The 23,291-nt window shown below is 44.0% G+C and overlaps 2 protein-coding genes and 1 non-coding gene across 4 annotated transcripts in view; 1 reads left to right on the forward strand and 2 right to left on the reverse strand.

Moving 5' to 3' along the window:
- The window catches only part of LOC128322563 (embryonic pepsinogen-like), a 60,593-nt gene extending 37,316 nt beyond the window's left edge, over positions 1-23,277 (reverse strand). The window contains exons 1-4 of one of the 2 annotated variants that reach the window (XM_053244040.1): positions 22,349-23,277; positions 9,088-9,283; positions 6,518-6,681; positions 4,723-4,784 (exon numbers count right to left, since the gene is read on the reverse strand). The gene's annotated coding sequence lies outside the window, so the exon portion shown is untranslated. The remainder of the gene's footprint in view (positions 1-4,722; positions 4,785-6,517; positions 6,682-9,087; positions 9,284-22,348) is intronic. The other variant, XM_053244041.1, reaches the window with a different exon arrangement.
- BEST4 (bestrophin 4) lies at positions 6,309-21,555 on the forward strand. Its single transcript, XM_053244043.1, has 9 exons — positions 6,309-6,485; positions 8,521-8,615; positions 14,582-14,815; positions 15,435-15,589; positions 16,117-16,194; positions 17,835-17,987; positions 18,743-18,823; positions 19,349-19,503; positions 20,670-21,555. Exons 1-9 carry the CDS (start codon positions 6,334-6,336, stop codon positions 21,088-21,090), a joined length of 1,524 nt encoding a protein of 507 aa, XP_053100018.1. The 5' UTR covers positions 6,309-6,333; the 3' UTR covers positions 21,091-21,555.
- On the reverse strand, positions 22,418-22,550 carry LOC128325487 (small nucleolar RNA SNORA35). The gene has a single exon (XR_008307481.1). It is a non-coding gene; the product is annotated as a small nucleolar RNA SNORA35 (small nucleolar RNA).
- Positions 23,278-23,291: the final 14 nt, after the last annotated feature.

A 23,291-nucleotide genomic window follows, 5' to 3' on the forward strand; every position in this document is an offset into this window, starting at 1 on the left:
CTTCCCCGGGAATCCAAGGAAACCCGCCACCCACCCCGCGAGCCCAGAAGCAACAGCTGAGCGCAAACGGATGCTGCCGCTGCCCGAGGAAACTTTTGTTGCTGTCCTCCCGCAGCCAGGCTTAAAGCCGCCCCAGCATCCGGGCAAGAGAGTTTGTTGGGGTCGCTGCTGGAGGCAATGAGCAGTTCAAGCAACTTTGTGTTTTGGACAGGCGGGCTCCCTTCTTTACAAGCTTAGCCTTTAAGGTAGCCTGCCCGCCAGCTGCTCTTTTGCAGCAGCAAGCAAAGAAAACCCACGAGAAACTCCTCCCTTCCCGGAGCGCCGCTTCTGCTTGGGCTACAGCAGCAGCCCGTATGTCTCCCTCCTCCCATCATCCTCTTCGGGAAGCTGCGCTGCTGCTCAAGATGGTGGCCGACAGTGAGGTGAGTGGCCCTTTGGAGGCTCCTCTATCCTGGGGTCAGGTGCCCCCATTGTTCATCTTCCTGGTCCCATTGGCAGCAGCACACACTCCTCTGTGCCTCACCCTCCACTTTCCCCTCTTCTCTTTCCACAGCCCGAGTTCCTTCCTTGTTCCTTCCAACCTGTAATCGTTTGTTTGTTATGTCTTGGACAGAACAATAATGAAAGTAAAAGGAGGGGTGGGTGGGGAGGGTCCTGGGATTTCCCCATAAGTCATTATAAAGGAAACTTTAACACACACACCTCACTGTATTCCTTGCAACTAGAACGCAACAGAGTACTTTTAGATTCAAAAAGAAGCCATTTATTCTTCCTCCATTTGCCTCTAGTCTTCCAGATCACCGTTTGTACTTCTGCAAACGTGCCATGCTGTCTGGAAAATCATCGCTTGTATACCGATCTACAAACCACTTAAGCTAGTCTGCCTCCGAGTGGGAGAGGTAGGTATCCGTTCTCCTGTCGGTGGGGTGGTGGGTTTTGCCTCTTGATGGATGTGCCCCCACACACACACCTGCTTTCGCTTCTAAAGCCACCCCTTTCTGCTGTCTGCTTGATGGGATTGTTTCCTCTCCCCACCCCTCTTGCGTCTATGTTTTCCTCCGTGCTTCACCTCAGCCTAGACTCTGCTTATCGTTTCTTAGAATGGCAGAATGGCTGTGTGTTTGTAAAGAGCCTTAAGAAGGCTTCTTGCACAGATGAACAGAGGGGGGAGGGGAGCAAATTTCGAGTCTCCCCCCTTGCTGCAAAAGATCTTTCTTCTTGCATAAAGATGTGCCTGAGGACTGCACATCTTCAGGGCAAAGATGCTATCTGCTGCGTACCAAAAGAGAATAATCGGGCTCTCACTTCTGTGTTTATTGTGAAGAAATCCAGTAATTTTAAGCAGTACTGTGCTATTCAAAATGGGCAGTGCCATGGATTTTGCAGTGTTCTCAGGTAGCTTTTATATCCAAGCTGAAAATGTAAGTAGGTCCTATCAGCCCTATTTTGTAAATCAAGAAACATCCTGAATTTCAGGAATGAACTGAGGTATTGTGATAAATTCTAATAAATTAGAAGATTTGCGCTTTTGGATTTGGGTTTTGTGTGAAGGACGAAAGGGTTTTCGTCTCCTGCCCTGGCCTCCTCGCTCCCCTCAATAACTTGCAAAAGCTGCCTAGTACTGCCATGATTGTCAACAATATCTGGGAAATTGTGCGTGTGTGTGAGTGAAGGAGGCATGATGTTCCTAATTGCAAAACTTTTAATGAGTTCCTCCTGCTCCTTGAAAGGGACATAATTCTAGCCAGAGAGAGAGAGAACTTAGTATGTGACTGCACAGGCCAAAAGGTTGGTGAGCCCCCCGATTGTCAGATCAACTAAAATGTTGGCTACTGAATCATGTCCTTGTACATAGCTGGTGAGCTTTTATCAGCTACCATGCCCTTTGGGAATGTTGTTAAATCAGCTGTGTAAACAGGTAGAATAGTTTACCTGTGTAAAAGATGAGACGTCCCTATCTGGCTGTTACTTTTGCATTTGGTGAACCAGCTGCACTAGAGAAGTGGTGGTTTTTGCTGTGCCTAAATGTTGAGTTGCAAGGCTGACAACAAAAAGGAAAGGTGGACAACCTCCAAACTAAAAAGCTAAAAGGTCTACTCTAAAATGTATCAAAAGCATACCAGTTGCCATGAACACTATATTTGAGAATATTTTGTAGAATAGTCTATATTTGCCATAAAACTAGTCTGTGGAAGGTTTTGTGTGTGTGAATTTTAAGTGCCACTTAGTATTCATACAGAGAGGCTTGGTAATATTAAATGTTATGCAAATGTTGGATGCCTGTAACTAGCTGCAAACAATGGGCAGCATCCAAGCAAAGATTTGTCCAAGTGGAATGCTTCTGCTTGTGCATGGAGGTGGGAAGGTGATTTTTACCAATTCTCCCTTTTCCTCTGCAGCTTTTTGTGCCTGCCAGAAATATGTCTGTGAGAGTTGAGGGACCCTCTGGGATATTTTTTAGTTGTAGTCTGAGTGTCCAGTACTTTCTGTATACTGTACAATTAGATGTGCATAAATGTCTATGATGTTTAATTAGAGAACACTAGAAAGAACAGAGCTCAAACATGTAGTGCAATTTGAGTGCTGAATTTGTGATTAAGAGTGTCTGTACTTGTCAGTTTAGAGAGAAAGATGTGAATTAAATCCATCAGGTTGGCTTCTTAAGGATATCTTGTCCCCTGTTGCCAGGGTTGGTGTAGTGGTGTAGTGGCTAGAGTGCTGGACAGGACCTGGGAGACCCAAGTTCAAATCCCCATTCAGCATGATACTTGCTGAGTGACTCTGGGCCAGCCATTTTTCTCTCAGCCTAACCTACTTCACAGGGTTTTTGTAAGGAGAAACATAAGTATGTAGTACACCGCTCTGGGCGGTGTTATTTTTTGTAATTTTTGTAATTTTTAAAATAAAAGTTTTCTGAAACATGTGTGTCAGTCAGATGTATGTTGGGGGGGCGGGGGGGCGCAATTTCAGTGCTTGCCCCAGGCGCCGTTTTCTCTAGTTACACCTCTGCAGTGCATGACTGAAGTCTTGCTCTGCGGGGAGGGAAAGGAGGTGTCCGGGGGAAGTAACTGACTTCTTCTCTTGGCAGGGAGGCTCTGGGTGCAAAGGAAGGAGGTTGGCAGCAGTAGCAGGAGTCTTGAAACCCACCTCAGGTCAGGCTGAGACTTTCTGCTGATATAGCAGCTGACTGATGATTGTGAATGTGGAAGACCAGTAGCAAACAAGAGATTGTCAGACATTTGGATGATGACTGATACTCAACTGAGGAGTGCAATTAGTGGTCAGTTTGGATAGCACTTCAGAAGACATTCCCAGATCCCAACAATAGAATGGTTCTTGTGACACATACTGTAACTGCAGAAAACTGCATGAAAAACTAATGGTGCCGCGGGGGAAGTAACTTGCCTAGGGAGCAAGAGGTTGCTGGTTCAAATCCCCACTGGTATGTTTCCCAGATTATGGGAAACACCTGTATTGAGAGTGGTGATATAGGAAGGTGCTGAAAGGCATCATCTCATATTGTGCAGGAGATGGCAATGGTAAACCCCTCCTGTATTCTGCCAAAGACAACCACAGAGCTCTGTGGTCGCCAGGAGTCGACACCGACTTGACGGCACAACTTTGCTTTAGACTTTCTGAAGTTTGGTTGTCTGGTTGTTCTGAGTACCTACTTCTAAACTGGAGCAACTTCCTCTATGGCAAGCATTTATTTATTTATTATTTACATTTATATCCCGCTCTTCCTCCAAGGAGCCCAGAGCGGTATACTACATACTTGAGTTTCTCCTCATAACAACCCTGTGAAGTAGGTTAGGCTGAGAAAGAAGTGACTGGCCCAGAGTCACCCAGCTAGTATTATGGCTGAATGGGGATTTGAACTGAGGTCTCCCCGGTCCTAGTCCAGCACTCTAACCACTACACCATGCTGGCTCTCAAACAGTTTCTCCTCACAACAATCCTGTGAAGTAGGTCAGGCTGAGAGAGAAGTGACTGGCCTAGAGTCACCCAGCTAGTATTTGGCTGAATGGCGATTTGAACTCAGCATCTGCATAGCATTTGCATAGCAACTATCAAGTAACTACCACAGCCCATAAGTCCAAGTTGCCCGTGTTTGTGGTATGTGCCTTGTAGGACTGATCACAGAATCTGCCACATTTTCGTAGCATCTCTGTCCTTGGTGCCTAAAATGGTGGCAGACACTGAAACTCTTAAAAGCAGTGGGAGATGGGGGCCAATTACAAAGCCATGCTCTGTATCAGAATTCCTTGTGCAAAATGACTCCCATTCTTGATGTTCATAGATTTTGCACACGGAGAGAGTAAAAAACCACGATGGTGTGCAACATAATTGGGGCTGGGTGGGAAATACATCTTTGGGAAACAGAATGCAATATCACTATTCAGTGAGTACAGTTAAAATTCATGTGCCAGATTATGTTCATTTTCATAACGTTCATGTGCCAGATCAGATGTTGTACACATCACATTCAGCGCTTCTTTTCTCTGGGACAAGTTGCTTTGCATTCAGCAATTCCTAATCAAGCTAGCAGAAGAGACCAGTTATTTTTCCCTTGGACATTATTTTCAGAGATTCAGAGGAGAACAACAAAGATAGTGAGAGGTCTGAAAATCATGTGCTATGAGGAATAGTTACAGGAGCTGGGTATGTTTAGCCTGGAGAAGAGAAGACTAAGGGTTAGATACCACAGTCATCCTCAAATACCTGATGGGCTCTCACACCAAAAATGCAGCATACATGTTCTCTGTTGCTCTTCTGGGCAGGACCTGAATGAATGAATTGAAGATACAAGGAACAGGTTCAGGCTAGGCATTGGAAGGAATTTCCTAACTTGAAGTGCAGAAGGTTGCTGGTTCAAATCCCTGATGGTACTATATCGGCAGGGGCATATCTAGGGTGGGGCAGACAGGGCACGTGCCCCGGGCGCCACTTGAAGGGGGGCACCATTTTTTAAAATTAACTTTTTTAAAAAAAATGGCCACTGAAAACAAAATGGCCACTGCACATGCTCAAATGGCCTCTGTGAGGCCCTAGACCATGCCAGGCCTTGCAGAGGCCATTTGAGCATGTGCGGTAGCCATTTTGTTTTCAGTGGCCATTTTTTTAAAAAAAATTAAAAATGGCCACCGCCCATGCTCAAATGGTCTCTGCAAGGCCCTAGAGGCCAGCAGGGGGAGAGGGAACCTTTGCAGACTCCCACCATGGCCTTTAGGAATCCCCCTGAAGGGGCTACAGGTTTAAAAAAAATCAGTTTAATATAATATAAGTCACTGTACACATATTCAGTTTGGTACTATGTACAGAGAATAAGGGCTTGTGAATACTGAGCTGAAGCTTATGATCTTGGATTGTATTCATTTGCTCTTACTTTGCTTCTTGTGATAAGTGAGTTAAATGTGATGTCTATTAATGGTGAGTTTGTCTTTGAATCAGTGTGAAATCCTTAGTATTAAGGCCCACTGGGAGTTTCTTGCTCTCTTTCTCTCATTTTAACTATCTTTCTGAAATATTAGAATATATTCCAAGCAGTGACACAATTTACTCTGCATTTTCAGAGTATCTGAGAAAAGTCAAATTCTCCATTTATTTTTAAAACTTGTGTAATGGTGATGCTACAATGCACAGTAGACAGTTAGGCAGGTGCTTCTGTTTAGTTTTCCAAAACACCTCCACATAGTATTTGGGTATTTCATGAGTCCCAGCGTACTGAAATTTGTAGTTTTCCAGCATTTTTTTTTTTTTGGTCTGGCTAGGTCCACTGCTAAATAGTTTTTGAAATATTAAAACATTAACTAGCTTGACTTGTATTTTTGAGCTGATAATATGGCAAAGTTATCTGAAAGATGGGTGTCAGATGTTTGGACAGGGGGCGCAATTTCAGTGCTTGCCCTGGGCGCTATTTTCCCTAGATACGCCTCTGTATATTGGGCAGAAGCGATGTAGGAAGATGCTGAAAGACCATCATCTCATACTGCATGAGAGGAGGCATGCTAAACCCCTCCTGTATTCTACCAAAGAAAACCACAGGGCTCTGTGGGCACCAGGAGTTGAAATCGACTTGACGGCACACTTTATTTACCTTTAAGTGTTATTAAATAGTGGAACAGACTGCCTCATGCAGTGACGTGCTTTCCTTTACTAGAGGTTTTCAAACAGAGTTTGGATGACCATCTGTCAGGGAGATACTGTAGCAGATTCTGCACTGAGCGGAGGTTGGACTAGCTCTCCTTTCAGTATCAACATTCTTTTATTGTGTGACTATGATTTCTCTTTCTGTCTCAGTTTCTGCCTGTGTGGGATACAGACAAGGCAACTATGACCGTCTCCTACACCTTGAAAGTGGCCAATGCTCGCTTTGGGGGCTTCTCCAAGTTGCTTTTCCGTTGGAAAGGGAGCATCTACAAGCTGCTCTACAAGGAGTTATTTGTCTTCATTTTGCTATATGCAACCCTGAGTGTTGTCTACCGGTGAGTTGACAACTCCTTGTATGAATTGCTACCTCCTTGTAAAATGCAGAAACGCCCCCAGCACCTGCTGATTTTTCTTCTGCAAATGCCTTCTGATGCCATTTTCCTTGATCTGAGTTTACTTCTGCTTTTGGATAATGGCTGGTGGGCGGGATATGCATCTGTAGGAGAGATATGCAGCAGCTGGGGAATGCATCTGTAGGAGAGAATCAGCAGGCAGCGAAGAGTTAAGTGCTTGCACCTCCCAGGCTCCCACCCTCCCTCCAATTCTCCCTCTTAATTCTCCTGCACATGACACTCCACTCCCTGGCCACTATGTTAGCATTATAAAGGAAACACAAGCTTGTTAACCCTATTTTTCCATTGCAAACAGTCACTAAAATATACAATGAAATAATAAAATACAGCAGAACATAACCCCGTATGGAACAGGTTTAAAACTAGCCGTGATGAATTAAAAGCCAGGGCAATTAAAAGCATCTTTGCCTGATACCGAAAAGAAATGATGGTGGGCACCAGGCAAACTTATCTGGGGAGGGAATTCCATAGTTACACCACCAAGAAAGCCCTCTCACCAATCACCACCTTCCAGAATTCAGGCTGAGGAAGGACTTTGGAACAGGGCCTCTGCAGCAGGTCTAAGCCGCTGGACGGGCTTGTGTGGTGGTCCTCCAAGTATGCAGTTCCCAAACCATTAGGGCTTTATAAGTAAGCACCAGTACTTTGAATTGTGCCCAAACATGGACCAGCAGCCAGTGCTGGCAAGATATGGTCAAAATCATAGGTTCTAGTTAGCAGTCTCACTGCAGTGTTCTGTATTAACTGAAATTTCCAAGAAGTCTTCAAAGAAACCCCCTTTTGAATCGTATTAGGAATTAGGAATCATATTAGGCATTCGGAATCTCTTAGCTAGACTCCTGACAGGGTGGATTCAAACATTTGGAAGCATGAGGTGACAGTGTAAAAGCTTGCGGCGAGGTGCCTAGCTTTGACCATGCAGTCAAGCTGAATGTAATTACCATTCTGCTACCCTGGATTTCAGAGTAGTTGTGGAAGGACTGTAAAGCTGGGCTTAACCCAGGGGTATAGCTGTAATTGAGCAGAACCCAGAACCCAGGCCCTCCAGCTCTTGAGGGGCCCCCTGCTCCACCCCTGTGTATTTTCTTCATTATCTCCCTCACTCTGAGGGGCCACCAGGGAGAGGGGCAAACACAGGGCCCCTAGCTATGCCACTGGCTTAACCATATGCTTTGAAGCTACAAATGCTTGTCTTCTCATGTAACTAAAGGCATAAAAGCACCCAGGGTGAGGTTTTAATTGGCTTCTAAGAAGATCCTCATCATCTGAATACAGTACACCCACAGAACGTTTGGGGAGAACACCAGAACTTAAACCAATTGTTGCATAGTCAAATCATGTTGATCCCATGTCACTCTGCCTTCCATCGAGTGATGGTTACTGCAATTCATATAGCACACACTTGATCTAAGGGTCAAATTACACATTATAAGAAGTGTGTGCTTAGCACTTGCAGGCCTTAAAAATCACACACACCTGTAAATAGCAGCCATGGTGGAGAAGGGCCATCTGGATAGGAGCCCTCACCCCTGGCCCAATAGAACCTGAATGGTGCCAAGGATACAAGGAGGTAGCTACACTTGATTTTGGGTATGCATCCCAATCCTTTGGCACTCTGACAATTCTAGTGGTGATGCTCAGTGATACCAACAAGTGACCTGGATCAGACAACAGAGAATGACCTTTCAATATGTAAGAGGCATCCAGCAACTCTGATGCATTGCATGAGTTTGGTCAATAGAGAGACATATCCTGTCTCACAGATAAGAATCCTACTGTTTGGGGATTCTTAGTATGGTGGAATCACAAACCAAGCTGGTTGAGAGAGGGATTGCTCTGGCAGGGACAGACCAGAGAATGGACTTGTTTTGATGAAGAAGAATAAGAACATACAAAGTATACTATGATCATAACTGGACTTGCATTTTATTTTATATTTTGTTTTCATCCCTCCCAGGTACCTTCTGAATGCAGGACAGAAACGCCTCTTTGCAAAGGTGGCTCAGTACTGCAACCGCTCCACTGACCTCATCCCCCTGTCTTTTGTTCTAGGTATGGTGTGTGTACACATACACACTCACCTTTCTGAGCTTGATAGCATGCCTCACCATTGTTTCTTGTTTGCTTACTTTTATTAGGGATAGAGCAAATGACATGCATTTAGTAAAAGCTCCTTTAATATTTTGATTGCTCAGAATCCCATAATACTTTGGAATTGACTCCTATACTGGGGCTATGATTGCCAATTTTTGCTCTGCGGCTTCTTGCATCCAGCATTTTGAATTTATAGCTGGACAAAGCAAAGCCTGAAGTGAACTGAACTAAACTGAAGTTACTCAGCTAGGTAAGAATCCAAGAAAAGATATAGCAGAAATTGACTTTTCTTTAAGAATTTTATTACTATCTGGCCTCTTCTTGAACATGTGCAAATGTTTTAACCCCACATGGGCTTAGCTGTCATTATGAAATCTAATGAGTCTAGTTTGGTTGTAAGTGGGTGGTGATGGCAGCCTTTAAAACCTACCAAAAATTACAGGAAAGTTTTAGGAGAAGCCTGAGCTGGAAAGCTCAGCAGGGATGATTCAGCATTTTTCTTCCCCTCACATGAGCTTGCTCTGAGACAATGGCTTTAATCCACATGGTGTCCAGTGGCAGGATTTTGAAGAGTCACCAGAGGGCCCCAGAGACCAGTTTTCTCTCTCTCTGCTTGTCTTTTGATTCTGAGTGAGAAAGCAGAGGGAAGGTTGTTTTTTCAATTTCTTTTGACCAGGAAGCCTAATTGTTTTGGCTGTGAAGAGATCGCAAGCACACAAACTGTTATTTTAATTTTTAGCTGTTGTGATCGACATGGCTGTTAGTTCAAATCTCCTCCTGAACGGGGGGGTTCGAGTCCACATATCAGCTGGATTTACCCCAAAGTCACTGTGGGCTATCAGAGACCAGTGCAGACACAACTCGGTTTCCCCCCAATTATGGCTGCGCAGTCTGGCTTAGCCCAAAACACCTTCTATTTTCAGCGGTGGAGGGGGTGGCCTAGGCTTCTGGTATGCCTCAACACTTAGCTGTGATGTATGGAGGGACCATTGATGATAATTTGGCTTTTTTGCAAACTCACACTTTTCTTTTTTTAATGTTTGCTGGGTGGATTTCCAGAACACCAAGCGTCAGCATGAAGGGGAGTTTGACAGCTGTGTTCAGTATGGTCTGCTCTTTGAGTGATTTGCAATTGTGAGTCCTTGGGGTGGGAGTGGGGGGTTGTGGCAGATTGGTGAAATTCTGTGGAGGGAGTCCAGAGGGGGAGGGAGAAATTCCTGAGTTAAATGCACAAACAGGAATACAAAATTTGGGTCTTCCTATAAGGCTTCATCTTATTGAAGTTTGGTCACCATAGGAACATAGGCTTTAAATATGCAGATGTTGTTGGAAGCTTAACAACAGAGACTACAGATTCAGTGTAACCTGAGCCCTTTGTGTCTGAGGTGATTCCATGAGGCTGCATTTTTTTTTTCATCACAGAAAGAAAGCAATCATTTCTACTTTAAACTTCCATGGCCTCTTAAATGGTCTGGGGTGTGGGGTGAGGAAACATGAGGTGATACAGTCACAAAGGCATGTTCATTATAAAAATCAGCAAAGATTTGGATCAGATTCAGCAGGTTCAAGTTAAGCATTCTGTTGTTTTGACTAGTCAGTCTTGCAGAACACTGGCTGGATGTCAAACTAAAATAATAATAATAATGAAGGGAGACGTCTCATGCCTCCTCCTCTGGGATGTGATTGGTGGGAGAAAAAACCCGGAGCAAGCTGTGGGAATGCACACAAAGAAAGATCCGCAGGGAATGCAGAGAGGAGCCGAGGAAATGCGAACAGTCCATTTAATCCTGCAAATTAAACAGCTCCAAATCTGCTGCAAAGCAGATTCATTCTTCTGATAACCTGTGGCATGAAGCCATGTATGGATAACTCCCAGGTGTGCTAGAGTCAAAAGAGAGTGAACTAATTATCTCTACACCATTTGGATTGTGTCACTCCTAACCATGCTGTCCCCTATTCTGATGCACTAGCTGCAGTTTGCCTCCTCAAACTAAGAATAATAACCCTAGCCAGGGAGCTCTTGTCATCAGCTCCTGTGGAGCAGGCCTTCCCCTCCCAATTCTTGCTTCCTAGGGGTACTGAAAGACCTGTGTACCCTGAGGGGAAGGCAAGAAAGGAAGTACCCAGGCCACAGAGCTCTTGTCCTCAATTTCTGAAAAGACCATCAGTGGCCCAAGACAATACTGCTTTGTACATTTTCTGTAATATGTAAATGTCTTGAAAAACTAAAAATTAGATCACCAGGGCCAGATAGCCCAACAGTTCTGAAGGAACTCAAATGTGAAATTGCTGAATTACAAAATTATGTAATCTGTCCATCAAATAAGGCTCTGCACCAGAGGACTGGAAAATAGCCAATGCAACTCTGATTTTCAAAAAGGGATCCAGGGGGATCTGGGAAATTACAGGCTGGTCAGCTTAACTTCGGTGCCAGGTAAATTGATGGAAAGCATACTTAAGGACCAAATTGTTAAACATATAGAAGAAAGGGTCTTGCTGAGGGAGAACCAGCATGGCTTCTGCAAGGGCAAGTCTTGCCTTTTGGAGTTCTTTGAGTGTCAACAGGCACGTGGATAAAGGTGATTCGGTTGACATAGTATACCTGGACTTCCAAAAAGCTTTTGAAAAAGTCCCCCACCAAAGGCACTTGAGTAAACTTAGCAGTCACGGGATAAAGGGACAGGTTCATGTTTGGATCGGTAATTGGTTGAAGGACAGGAAACAAAGGGTAGGAATAAACTGACAGTTTTCACAATGGAGGGAAGTAGGAAGTGGGGTCCCCCAGGGATCGGTACTGGGACCAGTGCTATTTAACTTGTTCATAAATGATCTGGAAGTTGGGGTAAGCAGCTGATGGGATCTGAGCTATCAGTGACTGACCAGGAGAGAGATCTTGGGGTCATGGTGGACAGCTCATAGAGTGTCAACTCAGTGCATGGCAGCTGTGACAAAGGCTATGTGACAAAGGCTAATTCCATGCTAGGAATCATTAGGAAGGGGATTGAAAATAAAAAATGCTATTATAATGCCCTTGTAGAAATCTATGGTACAGCCACATCTGGAATACTGCATACAGCTTTGGTCACCGTATCTTAAGAAGGATACTGTAGAACTAGAAAAGGTGCAGAAGACGGCAACCAAGACGATCAGGGGCCTGGAGCACATTTCTTATGAGGCTAGGCTACAGCATCTGGGGCTCTTTACCTTGGAAAAGAGGCAACTAAGGGGAGACATGATTGAGGTGTATAAAATTATGCATAGTAGAGAGGGTGGACAGAGATAAATTTCCCTCACACACACAAACACTAGAACCAGGGGTTATCTCATGAAACTTGTCGGGAAATTTAGGATCAACAAAAGGAAGTATTTTTTCACACAGGAATTATTTGCCATGGGATGTGGTGATGGCCACCAGCTTGGATGGCTTTAAAAGGGGATTAGACAAAATCATGGAGGGCAGGTCTATCAACGGCTACTAGTGTGGTGGCTGTGGGCCACCTCCAACCTCAGAGCCATAATGCCACTCAATACAAGTTGCAAGGCAGGAGAGAGGTCATGCCCTTACCTCTTGCCTGTGGGCTCCACAGAGGCATCTGGTGGGCCACTGTGTGAAACAGGATGTTAGACTAGATAGGCTTTGGGCCTGATCCAGCAAGGCTGTTCTTATGTATATTTTTAATATTGTAAACTGCCTTGGGTGCCTTGGTCAAGGCAGAAAGGTAGTATATAAATGCAACAAACAAACTTTAGTTCCTATCCCTACAATTCTATGTTACCTACCGTGGATTTGGGGAATGATAGCTCTCAATACCCTTTGCTATTACCATAAGGGCCACATCTTCACACTCCCTTCAAAAAGCTGGAATAAAATCCTGGAGTCCTGGCTCCCAAATAGCTTTCTCCCACAAAACACTACTCTTCTTTCAGAGATAATAAAATCCTGGAATTTTGGCTCCTAGGCCACCTCCTTGCTGTAACCCCCAATCTCTTCTTGGAAATAGGAAAGAATCCTGCTGAGCAGTCTCAGCTTGCACCTCTCTCCATTATGTTCTACATCCCTGTATGGATCTGCTGTCTCCTTTAATCTTCTTGGCACAAGTGCTTCCAGTGCTGCACTTGTGCCAAATGACCTGTGTACTGCACTAAGGAGGAATGGAGTGTAAATATTATACTCTGGAAGAGGGGAGGGGGAGGATATGGCAAGCACCACAGCATGGATAAATTGTGAGAATTGTCATAGGCTGGAGGGAAAAAGGGGAAATGAAGGGGCAGAAGACGAGTAATTACAGTGAACAAGATGAAAGAGTATGTCTAAATGATGTACTTGGCAGGTGAAAGAATACAGCTAAATGATGTACTGTCTAAATGATGTACTGCTAATGCAGCAAAAATGAATCATGAACACACCTGTTAATGCACATTTCTAGCAATAGCAGAACTATTTTCTCCATTAAAGAAAAGAGTACTTCCCTATATCAGAAACATCTGATAGGCTTAAAAACCATTCTTTCATAAATTATATTTTTGCAATTCCTTTACAAAACCTAGTCACCTAATGGCACAGCGAGAAGTAACTTGCCTAGGGAGCTAGAGGTTGCTGGTTCAAATCCCCGCTGGTATGTTTCCCAGACTATGGGGCAGCAGCGATATAGGAAGATGCTGAAAGGCATCCTCTCATACTGCGTATGAGGCAATGGTATGAGGCAAAGGAGATGGCAATGGTAAATCCCTCCTGTATTCAACCAAGAAAACCACAGGGCTCTGTGGGCACCAGGAGTTGGCACCGACTTGATGGCACTTTAATTTGCTTGCAAAATCTACTGAAAAATTTGAACCAAAGTAAAAAGACAGTTCTCCTATACAAGCAATCCTGAAATAACTAGAAGGAATGAAACCAGTTAAACAGGGGTGTAGCAAGGCTGGAGCGGACCCAGAGACAAGATTTTAAAATGCACCCCCCCCTCACTGAAGCTCAGCTCATGAAGTAAAAAAATCTTAAATGAGGCTGAACAGTGGTAACAAAAAGCATGCACATACACACACCCTATGTGCCACAATAGAACATCATCCTAAATTATTTTTTTTAAAGGTTTTGTAAATTGTGGATGATGCAAGTCATTTAATGGTACTAGAGACAGACATGCTGTTCTGGTAGCTACAACTGAAGGAAGCCCAGGCGGGTGCACGGCTGGGGGAATCAGTCATGTGACTTGCTTCTGGGGGGCCCCACAAGGCAGTGGGCCCCCAGACAAGTGTCTCCCCTTGCCCTATTATAGTTACGCCCTTGCAGTTAAACAATTACTCCTTACACAAGTCAGTTGTTCTTGGTGTCATGCTGAAGAGAAGTCCACAGCATACCATAGAAGCCCGTTTGAGGGAAGGACAACGGACTGTTTGCCATAAGAAACTTGCGGTAGTGGGGGGGTGGGGTGGGGAGATCTAATGGTTGTGTGTTTATTGGTCAAGTTTTAACTGTGCAATTATGTGTATGAGAAAGTGTTCATTTGCACCCCCACTCCCACCAATGCCACTGAGTTAAAACACAAAAAAACCCAGCAGCACCTATTATGTTTTCACTTCCTGGTTTTTGATGCAGTTACAGCCTGAAATCAGGAGAGAGTGTTTGCGTTTTAGAAAAGTGAACTTTTCTCTCACGCTATGCAGGATGAATAAATAACTCACAGCAATTATTAAACAGTTTAAATGGGCTCACAGAGTTAAAATGGGCAAGACATTTCAGTAGCATAGTACAGAATGACATTGCTAAAGCTACAGCAACTGCTTCATCAAGGCTAACTGTTTCATATGGACCGAGCGGGGGTTGCTTTAGATGGCCAACACAATCTTTTCCAACCCTGTATCATGCTTGCAGGGCCTACAAGTCACTATCCTTCAACAAATGCCTTTTACTTTTCTGTGAGCAGGTTTCTATGTCACACTGATTGTGAACCGCTGGTGGGCCCAGTACACCAGCATTCCACTGCCAGACCAGCTGATGTGTGTCATTTCCAGCAATGTCCACGGAAGGGATGACAAAGGCCGCATTTTGAGGCGCACTCTCATCCGCTATGCCAACCTGTCATCTGTGCTCATCCTGCGCTCAGTCAGCACCAGGGTGCTGAAGAGATTCCCCACGATGGACCATTTAGTGGAAGCTGGTGAGCTTCAGTCTGGATAAGCAAGTGGAGGGAGGGAGGGAGTTCTGCCATGGATAACCCCGAAGACCAGAGATCCCTGTACAACAGGCCTGCTCAACTTAGGCCCCCCAGCTGTTTTGGGACTACATCTCCCATAATCCCCAACCACAGTGGCCAATAGCCAGGGATTATGCGAGTTGTAGGTCAAAATCGAACTTGAGCAGCCCTGCTGTACAATCTGTGCACACAAGGGCCAGATTGCCTTTGACATGCCATGTTCAAAAGCAGAGAGAACATGGATTCATTTGGGCTTATGAGGAAAAGCTGCTGGGAGGAGAAGCACAATTTGGAGCAGAGCAATAGCGGTCAAGGAAAGGGTTAAGCAACCCTCTGATCTAAAGTTCTAAACTTCCCTCTCCGATAGGTGGTTTGCTCTTTAAACAAGGGTGCTGGATCAGTGCACATCATGTAATTTTCTCTTCAGGACTGGTACAGCAGTGCAAGTGAGGCATGTTCTGATTTCATTGTTAGAGGGCCTCATGAAGATCCAGCACACCCCACAGGCTAGGCCTAGATGTCTTCTGCATATCAAGAAACAGAAGGGAGAGCAGAGCTCCAACTTGCCCTTGCTCTCCTGCAGGTTTCATGACGCAAGATGAGCGTAAGAAGTATGAGAGTCTCCATTCGGACTTCAACAAGTACTGGATCCCCTGTGTGTGGTTCACCAATCTAGCCGCCCAGGCTCGGCGGGATGGGAGGATCCGGGATGACGTGGCACTCCGATTGCTCATGGACGTAAGCTGTGGGACACGGGGAGGGGTTTGCCAGCAGACCAGCTGAAATGAGCCTGTTCCTCATTCTGTACCACCTGGTAATGTTTTAAAGGAAAGGGTTTTCCTTTCCTGGCTTAGCTTCAGAATTTGGCAATGGGCAATTTGAAAACACCCAAGGTCTGTACATACAAAAGTAGCAATCATCAATCTTTTTTAATGGAAGAGGCACCAACCATACTGAAAGAGGGCTTTTGCGTGCTGCTTCCAGCACTATGCTGTCCAGGCATTGCATCTACATTGCAAAAAGACAGTGTGGGGACACTATGAAATTGCAGTACCAAGAAATAACCCATGATTTTAGATTTCAACTCAGCTGAAAAAAGCAATGGCTTCTCAGTTTAACAATATTGACAGATGGGAAGAAAGGTTGGCCAGGAAGCTTGCAGTTTCACTCAGATGGGGAGAACTGAAACATGTAGCATAAGGAATCTATTTACCAGCTATCCAAACACCGGGCTAAGAAAGAATCTTCTGCCTTTTTCTGTTCAGGAGCTGAATCTCTACCGCTCCAAATGCAGCATGCTTTTTCACTATGACTGGATCAGCATCCCCCTGGTATACACACAGGTCAGTAAGAAGCATCCCACATCATATGGCTCATCACATGTCCTAACGCTCATCTCTAAGTAGCAATTGTGCCAATAGGAGCAGGCCAAGAGCTGCTTTTCCCATCAGCAGAACAACTTGACAGTCTAAGAGTTCAAACTAAGCATGTTTACTCTCACATAAATCCTAATGCATTTAATGGGACTATGGCCCTAGAAAGTGGGCTGAGTAAGTATTAAGCCTAAGCCTAGTAAGTATTCAGCCTAAATGTCTTTGTGCAACTGCACAATATAGACCAGTGATTCTCAAACTTGGGTCCTCAGGTGTTATTGGACTTCAACTCCCATAATCCCCAACCAAAGGCCACTGAGGCTGGGGATTATGGGAGTTGAAGTCCAATAACACCTGAGGGCCCAAGTTTGAGAATCCCTGATATAGACTAACCACATGTTTTAATGAAAATAGGTTATCTTCATTTTTTCTACAGAAAAAACAAGTTTCTAGCCCTCATGCATGTGATGAATAGGTTAGAAAATATGCAACAATTGTTCAGTATTTTTATTCAATCTGCTACCCTTAATACTCACGTTCACTCCCTTCATATTCATTCATTTTTAAAACAATCATTCTTTTTCTTCCATTCAGTTTTTAAACAAATCCCATTATTTCTCTCATTAAGAATGAATTTGTCATATCAGCCTACCTTAAAAAAAAAAGAGGAAAAAAAGGAACCTGACTGTAGAATTTAGTATCCCATGAATAAAGAGTGGCACCTTTTTGTTGGAAATTTCCAGTCAAGCCTTCACCAAACCAGTTCATTGCTATTTATTTGCCAGGCCAAATAAAAAGCAAGATGAAACTTGAGGGTTTTGTCTTCTCTTTGTTACACTGAGTACTAGCTATCAGAAGAGTGCATCAGGTACAATGAAGAGTTGTCCCCCTACTCTTCAGCCAGGATTTGTTTCCTGGCCTCAATATTTTGAGAGATGGGAAACCAGGGCCACAGCAAGGGGTGCCCCTCCCCCACATACCTATCCTAGCCCTTTGGCAAGTATGTCTTTGTGGCCTTGTTTCTTATTTTAAAGAGAGAACTTATTTGAAAGAAGCACAAATGCTTCATGACACATCATGATGCTCCTTAATACAAATTACCCGTCTCCATAATATTACATAGAAAGGATATTGCTTGTATAGTGCAAGCTTGTATTGCTTGCACTGGCTGCCAGTCTGTTTACAAGCCCAATTCAAAATGCTGGCTTTAACCTTTAAAGCCCCAAATGGCTTGGGACTGGGTTACCTGAGAGAGCCCCTTGCCTCATATGCCCCTACCCGAACCTTAAGATCTTCTTCAGAGGCTCTCCTCTGGGTGCCCCTGCCAAACAAGGTGAGGTGGGTGGTTACCTACCAGGCAAGGGCATTTTTGGTGGTTGTACCCCATTTATGGAATAAACTCCCAGTGAGGTTCTCCTGGCTTCTCCACTTGGTTCTTTTAGACACCAGGTAAAGACCTTTAGCTGGTGGAGTGTTTACCACACTGCTAGCACATATTGATCAGACACTGCAAGAGAACTACTTCTACTACCAAAAAGAAGAGAGAACCCCATACCACTCGAGCAGGACTAAACAATCCCTGACAGACACTAACAGCATTTTCTGTGTAGGTGGTGACCATTGCTGTGTATTCCTTCTTTGCCTTCTGTGTGGTTGGACGTCAGTTTCTACAACCCCCGGAATTATCTCAGGATGGAGACCTAGATATGTATGTCCCCCTGCCCACCCTCCTGCAGTTCTTCTTTTACGCTGGCTGGCTGAAGGTAGGGATGCTGTGGAGTCCCCCACCCAGACCAAGCAGATATCTCATCTTGACTAGTTCTTCTATAAAATGAGGAATTAAGAGTGGCTTGACCATGGACATTCTAGGGGGTTTATCAGCTACACAGGGATTGGAGCCCAAATCTTCCATGCCCAAACTCAGGGGTGTAGCTGGTGTCCGCCACTCTACCCGGCAGCCCCTTGGAGAGAGGGAGAGAATGAAGAAAATAGGGAGGGGTGGAGCTGGAGGGCCCAGGTTCTTTGAACCCATCTGATCCAATTATAGCTACACCCCTGCCCAAACCTTTTGTCTGGACTGACCTGCTGGAGATCTGGTTTAGTACACTTTGAGTCCCATTTATTCTTTAAACCAGAGTGGGTAGGACAAACACAAGAGCTCAAAGATAATCAGCTACTGAGTACTAAGTACTCCACCTTTCAGGGCTGCCCAGTAAGTTTGCTGTCTGTCCCTCTTTGGACAGTTGACTAGGAATACTGAAGTTGAGATTTTTATTCTCAAACTGCAGTGCTTGGTTTTTTGTGATTTCCTCAGCAGAATGTCATTGGTAATTAACATATGACAGATGAACCTTTGTTTGAAGAGCTGGAGGAAATGAGTTGCTTTATTTTATTTTATTTTTTACATTTATATCCCGCTCTTCCTCCAAGGAGCCCAGAGCGGTGTACTACATACTTGCAGAAGTTCTACTCAGAATTGTCATTCTGAATATGGGCATGCTTTATCTTCTACCTGCAGGTGGCAGAACAGATAATTAATCCATTTGGCGAAGACGATGACGACTTTGAAACTAACAAACTGATAGACAGGAATCTCCAGGTGAGTCTTGGCCACACAACAGGCTAGAAAAGACACTGTGTCACTCATATGCTTTACAAGTTGTATCTTTTACAGAATTGGCATTCTAGGGATGTTTTGGGTTTTTGTTTTAATAAAGAGGCAGAACACATTCTTATTGTCCTTTCATCTCATTGTTTTTTAGCCACAGGATGCATACTTGGTGCATATTGTTTTTACACATTACATTTATTTTCTCATCTCGGTTTGAAAGGATTACATTCTAATTCTGACAACTTAGGCCTGATTATGTTTCCCCTTACCCAGATCTGGCTGAGTTGCTTGAATCTCTGAAAAGCAATCTGAATTGCTTCAGATCTTTGAGCAACAGGTGGTTTTTCTTTATTTAAAAAAAAAAAAAGCTTCCTTCCATATTTAGCTGTACCTTAGATTTCCAATACCCTTCTTCCTTGTACTTTTTTTGGTACGCCTTTAGCTTGACTTTTGCTTTAAAGCACAGTAATAAAGGAATTAGAATTTTTATCCAGATGTATTTGGCATGGCTAGGTGTCTCTGCTTTCTGTGGACGACATGTACCAGAACTTACCTCCAACTGGAAAGGACAAATATTGGAACGAATCCACAGCTCAGCCCCCATACACAATGGCTACACTGGCAGAGACCTTGAAACCTTCCTTCATGGGATCTACCTTTGACATGCGGTAAGTTCAGTTGGGAAGAATAAATATAACCTGCCACCTCTGCAAAGATTAAAAACCCAAGCTTGGAGAAAAGTGGATGGGATGCCCAGTATCAATCTGAAAATTTAAGCCTCAAGTGCATACTGCCAGTAGGGCTAATTCTCACAGCTAAACTGAGGTGAGAAAATGTAGATGGGAATGGATCTCCAATGTAAGCACATGCATACTTTTAGACACTTGTAGTAGCCCAGTAAGTTAAGTAGTGGGTGAAAAATGAAGGTCCGGGGGTTAATGGTATAACAATTGCATGATTTGCCACTATGAGCCTCAAATCAGCTCAACTAGTTTGGTCATGAGAATATCAGAAGTTTCTAGCAAACATACTGCAGGATTTCTCCTCTCCTCCCACATGCCAACACATCCTGGAATCTGAAAGCCTGGCATGCAGAGGTGTTTTAATCATTTGCAAGACTACAGCTACCCTAAACAGTACACCCTCTTTTCTTTCTAGAGCAGCCTACCAGAGCTCAAATGAAAAGAACCAAGACTGACATCAGCTATAGAGTAAAATTGAAAACTTAGTAGATTTTTGCAAGCTGTAAATATTTAGGCTACTGTCATTGGTTGATTAACTTCCCTCTTGATTTACTATTTAGCCCAGAATTACTCCTTTAGGACTAATAAGCAGAGTCTTTTATTATAAGCATCAAATAATTGCTTTACTGAGAATCACAAGCAAATAATTCAGTGAGATTGCACAATTAGCTCTCGGATAAATGAGATTTTTGCTAGTTTGTGCCTTATGCCAAGCTAGCAGGACTCTGCATAACAAGAATTTTGGTGCTGAGTACAGAGCACAGAAACCCAAGTTTTGACAGAATTAGAAACGGGGCATAAACTGACACGGTTGTTTAAGAATGGATTGGGTCACCTTTCCAAATTCTGCTTGCATTTAGAGATAGGACCATGAAATGCCTGCAGTATTATACTGAAGTGTTGGAAACTGTGCAAATGCACACAGTCCACGCAACAGTTATTTTTAATTCCTCAATTACATTTTATTTTACAGCAAGTTTACTTTTGTTGATTTTGGATCATGGGATGGGATTGCTTTAGCCTTTCCCTGAAGCAGAGTTCAGAGCTACATTGCTGTGTCTTATGCAGATTTTGTTACCCTTTTTGTACAGGATGAGTGATGATCCTGAGCAGAGTCAACAGGTGGAAGCATCACCTAGTATGTCCCGGATTCAGACACCCCTGCTCAACCGCTTCCTCACTGCAGCTGCCTCCCCTGCAGTCAGCCTCAAGAATTTTGGAAAGGGCACCCGGATTCACCATCCTCAGCTACTACGCTTGAGGAATGAGGGCACCTTCCCCTCCTCTAGCCCCAGCTTCTTCCACAGGGAAGACCCAGAAGCAGTTGGTCGTATTGATGAGGAAGAGAGAGAAGATGAGGAAACACAGCTTAGTGAAACTCCCACCTCCGACTCCTACCTCAGGCCCCCCAAGACTGAAAATTCAGATATACAGAGAAAGGAACTACCTCGAATTACAGTGATGCATGCCTCAGATGACAGCACCAGCATCACTGACCAGCCCCCTAGCTAAACCCAGGAAGAGCAAGGCCTTCTGGATAGCTAATACCACCCCCAAGCCAAGCTGTGGGGAAAGGGTTTATATCTTGGTTCAGAGCAGACGCTGAGAGACATTAAATAAGTTGCACTCTTTATTTACTTTTTGTGAGTAAATTAGGGTCACTTTCACAAATACTGGATTAAACTGTTCACAATGAAATTTGCAGAGGCTGCATGCTTAGTTCCACACATGAAGGGAGCTGTGATGGATGTGGCTCACCAGTACATGGGACATGCACATAATGTAACCACTTAAGCCCCAAGAGACTTCAGACAGGATTTCCTACCTCTTTCAGAAAGGAAGATCAAGCCAGTAATGTGTATTACTTGACTTGCTTTCCACTTGACAGTTGAATAGGGCCAGCAGGCAAGTTCTTAGGACCCAACACGTGGTTAACAAAAAGCAACAGTCCAGATTCTAGTGACCACTGAACTACGTCCTCCCTCTACAAGACAAATAATGCCTGTATTTCCTAGATCCTTAATGTGCTTCGGTAGAAGACACACATTAGATGAGTAATTTTGACAACTGGGCTGACAGATCTGAACATGGAGAAAAGGTGCAACAGAAGTCTGCACACCCTCTGGACCATATAGACATGCCAAAGGCTCATAGTTGCTCAATCTTAAATAGAAAACCATAAGCTTCAGAGGTAACTCGGGTCATAGTTATCAGGGTTGGGGGAAAATCTCACCTGCAGACATATTTGAGGACCCGAAATATACATTTCAAGGGTTGAGAAGTGATAGGAACATAGGAAGCTGCCATATACCAAGTCAGACCTTTGGTCTATCTAGCTTAGTACTGTCTACACAGACTGGCAGCAGCTTCTCCAAGGTTGCAGGCAGGAATCTCTCTCAGCTCTATCTTGGAGAAGCCAGAGAAGGAACTTGAAACCTTCTGCTCTTCCCAGAGTGGCTTCATCCCCTGAGGGGAATATCTGACAGTGCTCACAAAGCAAGTCTCCTATTCATATGCAACCAGAGTGGACCCTGCTTAGCTAAGGGGACAAGTCATGCTTGCTACCACAAGACCAGCTTTTCTCACTGAAATAGACAGCAACTCACTATCTGTATAAAACCCATAGAAGTGAGACATTTATCCAGTACACTAGTGTATACCACAATTAAATTACTAACAGTATCCTAACCTAGGATTTGTTTCACAGAACCTCAACAACTCATAGAAATTATTGTTTTTAACTGGAGAATGCCAGAAGATATACACTCACCTGAAGTCAGTCCCCCATCTGTATCAATAGTATATACTGTCAAAAATGAGAACATATTAGAATACGTAAAATTGTTCCCAACCTTCGAAAGAGACAGACCTTTGGAAAGAGGCCTGACCCTTCTGCTAGAAGGGAGTTAATCTTGCACTGGAATGAGACCAGAAGGTCAAGTAAAAGACAATCCAGTCACTTAGCAGTGCGTCAGCAGTTAAGAGCCTATAACAAAATAAGCAACATGCATTTAATTTTGGCAAATCAAGTATCAATACTGCTATACATCCATACCCTTCTACTTCCCTCACATTACTCAAAACCCTGCACCCACACCAGACCATTAGACATATTTTCTTATTCAATACATCTGAAGAGGTGGCTAACACATAGGGTCTGGGGCTTCTGAGAACTTGTATTCAGAATGTCCTAAATGACCATTACCAGCCTCGTATTGATAAGAGAAACTCTTGCAGGAACAGGCAACAGTGTCAACAATCAATATACCTTACGTAGAATTGAGGTATACAGACTTGTTCAGGGAATCTCACCACTGTTCTTAATTGTAAGACTTGTGCAATTCAACAATTCAAGTGATTGCTAAGAATCGCTAACTTGTTCTGCTACAGCAGTCATACTATTGAAAACTTCATATATATACAGAACCACCCCAGGAGGTTACGACGGCCTGAAGAGCCTCAGATGGCTTTTCTACACTATCCTAAAGAAGAAAGCACCACCCTTCAGTAAGCTTTAGTACTGATGAAGCAGAAGTATTGTAGGATTGGTAATACTGATAAAAGTGTGCTGCTACCTATGGCTGCTGGAGACCCACTCTAATCAGAATCCAACACCCAGGTTCCACACAGGCTGCAACACAGCACACAAGCACCCCATGACTCATTCTCCATCAGATCAGTACTTGAACTCAGCAGCTCAGGCTCACCTCTAG

Source organism: Hemicordylus capensis, chromosome 4 (genome assembly GCF_027244095.1).
Source record: "Hemicordylus capensis ecotype Gifberg chromosome 4, rHemCap1.1.pri, whole genome shotgun sequence".
NCBI classification, from domain to species: Eukaryota; Metazoa; Chordata; class Lepidosauria; order Squamata; family Cordylidae; genus Hemicordylus; species Hemicordylus capensis.

What these genes read in the sequence shown, in the direction of transcription:
- BEST4 (XM_053244043.1), top strand. Translation starts at nt 6,334, where the DNA reads ATGACCGTCTCCTACACCTTGAAAGTGGCCAATGCTCGCTTTGGGGGC. An exon ending in CACTCCGATTGCTCATGGAC is followed by an intron (nt 15,590 to 16,116) that starts GTAAGCTGTGGG and finishes TTTTCTGTTCAG; the next exon opens with GAGCTGAATCTCTACCGCTC. An exon ending in TCCCCCTGGTATACACACAG is followed by an intron (nt 16,195 to 17,834) that starts GTCAGTAAGAAG and finishes TTTTCTGTGTAG; the next exon opens with GTGGTGACCATTGCTGTGTA.